General features: G+C 31.8%; 1 protein-coding gene across 1 annotated transcript in view; it reads right to left on the bottom strand.

The window, feature by feature from the left end:
• Positions 1–266: 266 nt before the first annotated feature.
• Smp_169540 (heterogeneous nuclear ribonucleoprotein-related) overlaps positions 267–7,278 on the bottom strand; it is a gene marked incomplete at both ends in the record, with an annotated part of 31,636 nt that continues 24,624 nt past the window's right edge. The window contains 3 exons of the mRNA XM_018790698.1: positions 267–425; positions 2,098–2,528; positions 4,149–4,671. Coding sequence (XP_018647393.1) covers positions 267–425; positions 2,098–2,528; positions 4,149–4,671 — 1,113 coding nt within the window. The remainder of the gene's footprint in view (positions 426–2,097; positions 2,529–4,148; positions 4,672–7,278) is intronic.

Below are 7,278 nucleotides of genomic sequence, written 5' to 3'. Positions count from 1 at the left end.
AATTATATATTTTAAAAAAATCAACAATCGATCATTTCACTATTCGACGCATAAAAAACAGAAAGCATGAACGAAACAATCAGAAATAAAATCAAATGTTTTTAAAATATAAAACAGAAACAAATATTTTACTTTTTAAAATCAAGTCAGAATTAAATACCTAATGATGAATATATATTGTGTTTTGTTCTGTTCATTTAACATTATTTTAGTTTCATAATAAAAATGGTTTGCTCATTTATCTATCTACTGGATTATAATTTGACTCAATTGATTTGTGCGCTAATTCGAGAATTGTTCAATGTTGTATTGTTAAATTCTTGGACAATTAATTCCGCATCTGAATTATGTTGTAGATAAACTTTAGCAAAGCCATTAGATATTTCATTCAATAAAGAGTGTTCGAATTGTACAGATAATATTTTCTGAATAAAAGATATATTATATAAGTGTGTTTATAACGTGTAAATTAAAGTGAAACGTTGTGGTGATAATTTACCCTTATTTCTAGTGAAATTCGCTTATAGACATCTGTAGAGGTAAATATTTAATATTTATCAATGAAGAATTATATTCGCAGAAAACTGTGAGTGATGTCTTTCACAGTATGGATTGAATTAACGACGAGAAGCACTGTATTTGACTATGTCGACGTACACATCCGTTGACATTGATATATAGTTAAATGACTAATTTTTTGTCATACAAATCCGTTTGACAAATTTCGCGATTATAGATCGAGGATAGTTTTTGAATGGAAGAAGTCTAATACTGAAATCTATCTATGCTTATTATGCACACCAAGTACAAGTTCATTTAGTCGAATGACCAGTGTTCAACTCAAAAAGGTAGTTAACGTGAATTGAAAGTAACTCTTTATACACTTCATGAGATAATTTTATAAAGCTCATCGTTAATTGAAGTTTAGGATCTCATGATACCCAGAGTGACAATAAAAGTTAGTAATTAGATCATCTAGTTAATGGAATGCAATATTTCTCAAAACATGCACTCGCGTTACAAATCGTCTACATTATTTCAGTTTATTAGATATTTTGATCATCAGTGTTGTATTTTATACACTACACTAACAAAAAGAATCACACTAATTGTTTAAATTTTGGTTAGTTTTCATGGATAAAGATAGATGAATGTGCTTAGTCGACGACAGAAACTATATAATATCTCGCTCTGCACAACTGAGTGTTTGTAGGATTACTTACCACTTAAATAATTAAGCTATTTTGGCCTTTATACCTTTCATCGACTAGGTAATATACGGTTGCCATTAGGGCAGTGTATTATATCTCGCTTTGTCGACAACACTTTGCATCCTTTTATAAATATAGGAGTACAGTTTATTAGTAGCTAGATATTATTGGAAATTGTCCAAGTTAGCTCTCTAAGATCGATTCCCTCAAGTATTTAGCAATACGAAAATTTAATTTTCTTAAGCTCTAATTCTCACTGACTAACTTCATTTTAAGTGAAATCTAAACTTATCTTTTCCATTGATTATCCACATAAGTGTAGATAAGTATTGGTGTTAGTCTATGAACCTAGACGTCTCGTGTTAATTGATATTCATTAACTAGACTTATTCACAAGAGAACCAATTGTCCTTGTGATATTCTTACCTTCATCACTGTATATGATAAGTTAACAATAAGTCTACTCTGTGCTCAGACTAACATTTTGTGGGATTAGGGTGTTGAAAATGATGTACCATTGAATAGTGACTAATGTCATGTTTATATAGTCCTTGAAGTGCTTATCGGGTTCCAATGATCATACCGATGTTTGGCCACTAGTCTCGATACCGTGCGCACTCTTTTGAGATGTTAGGCGTTTGGAGGTAATCGAAAGAAAAACCTGGACCTAGGTTTCGTACTATTTGACACTCTTCAGCAAGGTTCGATCTGGTCATCGAAACTTACAATCAACGCAAATAAATAAACCTATAACCCACCACTGTAACATGTTGCCATAATTAATGAGTATTGCTATCGAAACGTTTACTCTTTGCGATACTCACAACTTATTTGAATGCTATCTTGAAAAAAGTAATTACATTTAGACAAAAGAATATCAACATACTACATTGTTAATTTTTTTCTCCAACCATTTTGTAAAATCATTTGGGGTCATTTCTTTTGGAAAGCCTTGAACAGTTACAATTATTGGTTTATTTTCTGTTTTGGAAGCGACCAGATCATTTGTCTTAAACACCTGCATTTCAGGACTATTCATAATTGTTATTTGCTCTGCCTTATGATTATTTGACCATGAATTTGCCCAATCAGAATTCCCTTCGAATTCGGGTAAGTTGTAACCATTACTGATATTGTTATTTTTGTTCTTATGACAATTCGTTAAGTAGGGGATTGAAGTTGAAAGTAGTTCAGTCGATTCATGATTATTTAATAATGAATTGTTTGTAAAGAAATTCGGAAATGACGTTTGATAAATCAAATTTGGTATTTGAAATCCTAGCATATTTGATAATGGAGGAGTACACTGAATTAATGCTGAAATAGAACATAGTGTAAAACATTTAAACATAAGCTAGTTTCATCAATTAAAATTATTACTAGACACTAAAGTTCAATAATGTGTACTGACTATGATATTTAGGCTGACAATGAAGCACTAAATTTTAGAATAAAAGTTCTAAATCGAAATAAACAATTCCAGATAAATAAAACTGGATTTTTAGTTGATTCGTCTAAAACATTGGTTATTTTACTTCATTAATACAGTAGCATAAATTGTTCATCGAATAACTGAGTAAGCTCAGCTTCCAAGGCTTTTGGTGAAACTTAGGAAAATTCAGGAATCCATGACTTGTTGGCGACTGAATGTGGTGATGGTACATTAGAGAAAAATGCTTTTCTAGTCGATCAAGTGTTTCATTGAAGGCTGTGAAAACAAAAGATGGTGGAAGACCAAGATAATCGCTTATCTCTTACAGTATTGTAGTCAGTTAATTCTGTTACGTTTATCAGAAATAAATGATCTTTGACTTTATCGACAAAGGTCGGTTAGCATTAAATGACCACACAAACATAACATTAGTTAGTACTCAGTGATCTAGTAATTGTAGGCAACTAAATCTCATAGAAGGTTAGTCGTTCCTCGAACAACTCAGTGGTATCATCTCAAATTGTGAAGCTATGTGTCTAGACCTTGAGTTCCGCATGGAGCACCAGCTCTCTCAAGATTGCAGGTAGTTTTTGCTGAGGACTAATGACTAAACCCGAGAATGGGATTTCTCGCAAACTACTTCTAACCATCTAACGACTTTCATTTTTATGCTTTATCGATCATGTTATTTAGAAAGTAAAACATACCCATATTATTGTGGTTGAATATTTCATAACATAAAAAGCAGCTTTATTTCCCTTATATATACTTACATAATCAATCAGTCGACTTATTCTTCTGTCTTTTGAAACCTACTTGCTCGAGATTTTATGTGTAGTTCTTCCAGAAAATATATAGTTTCGATCAATCTATTAATCGCTGTTACTTTATCAATTGAATTATGCCGACATAGTAAATTGATCTATATTTTTAAAATAAGTGATAAATTCCTCGTCAGTTTTTATTCCTGTAATGTATTGTAGAATGGGAATAGTTGCGTTTGTTATTACTAATTACTGTAAAGGTTTTCTATATTTCCTACCTTATTTGTTGAAAGCTCGTTTCAATTAAAGTTAAAGAAGTGGTAGCGAGGTTTTACAACTTAGGCGGGTATTTTTGGTGTTATTGATTCCTTTGAAATATATAATTTTTCATTATTATTCTGGACAGCAACATCAGCGCTTAAGTTGTGTAGAATTGAGCTTCTTGGTTATACCACTCGTGCGATGCATGTTGGTGATGTTATCCAGAACGACAATGAATACCCCATAGTTAAACCACCTAGTTCGAAGTACTAAGCACTCATTTATATAGTTCTATATGTAAAGAGGTTTACTCAGAAAACAAAACCATTTCTTTTTCAACCACATCCATTTCTTATAAGATTTTTGATTAACACAGCATGGCCTTCCATCTAGTGACTTTCGATTGGTCCACTATATTAAATTATTACATTGCATTTTTTATTCAATACAAATAAGGAATATTAATTCCTGTTAACATACCATTAGTTATATTATTATCAATTAAAGGTGTTGGAAATGAAAATGTACTGTTTATTCCAGTGATATAATTTGGTAAATTTGGTAATGTTGGTGGTAGCACATTGAAATTGCTCAATTCTTCGTTACTAATAAATGGATTCAAGCGAAATTCCGGAGTTTTTATATGTAAAAAATTAGTTTGTTCAATACCATAACCTGACTGTAATGGTATTGATGATTTTAGCATAGTAGTAATATCATCTAAATTATGCAACTGAGTTAAAATTATTGGATTCATTAGATTAGACAACGTTGAGGTTGATGATGATGAAATGAGGTTATTTGTAAATATTCCAATATTTCTTGACATATTAGATAATAGGTGATTTAAATCTTCTCTTGTACATTGAATTACATCAACATATGCACCGACTGGAATTGGTAATCCATATTTAATGAAAATACTTTTATGCTTTTGTTCGCAAACAGTTTGAGCGGATAATTCTGTTACAAATTGAATCATAGCTTCACCGATAGGTTGGCCCTTTTAAAATAATATTCATACAAAAGAATGTAACTAAAGAACTCTTTTGCGAAGAATTTACAAGGATTACTGGATTTTGAAGCTTAAATTATGGACTATCCTTAGTTATACAAACACTGAATACCAGGGGACACTGAGAAGTGGTTCGATCCTAGTATAGAGCTTCTCAATATAGCGAGATAAGACTCAAGATCTTTCAGGTCTCGCAACAAGCGCTTAAGCTGTGGACCACTGAGTTGGTATCAAACTGTATACATTGCTATTTTAATCAATAGATGATATTTTTTAACCATCTTTCTATAGCATTGGTCAACGGCTGTTTTACGTCTGACACGGTTGAACTTCATCACAAGAAATGGCTTCTTACTAGACACTTCGGAATCATTTTTCGAAAATAGTCGGTAATAAATACATGGTTGTTAATAGCATGAGAGTGTGTGGAGACTATTGAAAATTATAGTTCACATCACAGACTGACCTTAGTTAGAAATGTAGACACTTTAGATGCCAACTCAATTGTCAAAATTCTAGCGCTCACCATCAGACCTGAAGGTTCTAGGTTCGATCCTCAGTGAGGTTCTGGGTACGTACTGTTGCGAAGTCCTGTATTAGAACGAAACAGCTGTCTAATGCTTGATAGTTTTTGGTGGTTGTTTAACTAAGGTCAGTTCTTGACGTTCACTGTCAAGAGACTTTTGTTAGAATCCCTATAAATACACATTTTCTATGAAATCAAAAAGAAGATAAAGTAGTTGTGGCGAAATTCAGTTTTGAACAAAACTTTTGGTAATATACTATACTTTTCAAAGTCGATTTGTACTATACAGTTGGCTGGTCACTGAGTAGTGACCAATATCATGTTTTCTGGTTTTTTTAGTGCTGAGCGAGTAAAATCAACCTTGTCATATTTTCTTGAAGTTGATGGGTTTGATTCATGTAGGATCATAGGTGTGTGATGGTAAGAAGTTCGAAATCAGGGTGAAATAGTTGTCGAGCGCTTTATAATTCTCTTTGGTCCAGCAACAAATATCAAATTGTGGATAAACGTTTATTGTTACATAACATCACTGGTTCTTAATTTACTCTTTTCTTGTGATAAGTTATTAATTACTGGTCAAATATTTATTTACATCCAGTTTTCTCCTTCAGTAATCCATTACAATTAACTAAATAAATTAATTTCTCCTTTATTGAATTATCTGATAATTGCAGATAACTAAATCAGTCTCCTGTAAGTCTTAAGAATACTCTAACGTGTGTTTGTGTGAAAGAGAGAGCTTGTATGGTTATTTATATATAATATTTAAGTACTCGAGTTGATAAGTAATAAACATAGGGAATGGACGTGCTTTTTTTAGTATATTTTGCACTCTTTGTTGAATAGGTTATTACTCTTATTGTTATTTTATTCAGTCAACTGCAATTTATAGGATAGATAGATTTTTTGTTAACACTGGAATCCAGGAAGCCTGTTTCGTTCTATTCGTGACTCATCAGATGGATGGATCTGGCAAGTTCCAGTACTGATGTTCACACAAAGACTCGAACCAAGTGCAATTCTCTTCAGAAACTTAACGCATTATTCACTGATATGATGAGTCCAGATCGTCACTCGCTTGTACAAAGCATATGATATTTATGTCATTGTTGGAAAGACTTTGAATTATCCATTTGCTGATAATCTAAACTGGATCTATAAAAACTTGAAAAATGTATCTATATTGTGGCAATGCTCACAAGATGTATATATTGTCGACTAAAACTTATCGTAAGTCAGCCAAGAGTACTGAAAACGGAATAACTCAACCTATTTTCAACATGGCAACTTTAATCTGGTTTGTTTCCACTTTATTAGAAAAAAAAGAATGAATTATAGACCTTACCATCATGTCATACACTAAGTGTATTCCATGTAGAGCTACATTACGCCAATTATCTTGTAGAAATAATAAAATATCTGTAATGTCAGCGTTGATTGGCATGCCACATATACGTACAAATGTTTTAGTAATTTGTTCCATTGATAAATTAATATTCAATAATAAATTTTCATTGATTTTATTTTTGTTATTATCACTACTACTACTACCAATGTCATCAGTAGTATTAGTACTACTACTAGTAGTCGTAGTAGTAGCAGCAATAGTAGTAGTAACTGTTGTAGTAGTTGTTGTTGTTGCTGACGTTATCTTCATCATCAAATTTGATCCAAATATTTGAAACAACTGTGAATTTGAGTAAGAATCTGGGGTATATGAATTGACTATCCAATATTGTTTGTAAATCCGGTATAGTATTATTATTCTAACATTACTACCACTAGTACTACTGGTGTTACCGCAACTACTATTATTACTACTATTGATATTAACATTCACACCATTAATTGTTATAGGTATTGAATTTATTGGAAATCTTGGCAAAACTAATGTTGAGCTAAAATTATTATTATTAGCCACAATTGCAGCAGCAGTATTTAATGAGCGGACTGTAGCATTAGGTCTACCACAAGGTTGATTCGTTGTCAACTGATTTGGAGTGAAAATATTTGTTAATGTTGTAGGTGTATTGATAAAACTAATGAAATTATTCAACATATCTAGACTA

The sequence above is a fragment of the Schistosoma mansoni genome, assembly GCF_000237925.1.
Source record: "Schistosoma mansoni, WGS project CABG00000000 data, supercontig 0267, strain Puerto Rico, whole genome shotgun sequence".
Taxonomy (NCBI): Eukaryota; Metazoa; Platyhelminthes; class Trematoda; order Strigeidida; family Schistosomatidae; genus Schistosoma; species Schistosoma mansoni.
The sequence above is the reverse complement of the archived record's forward strand: the minus strand, read 5'-3'. Positions and strand labels throughout refer to the sequence as shown.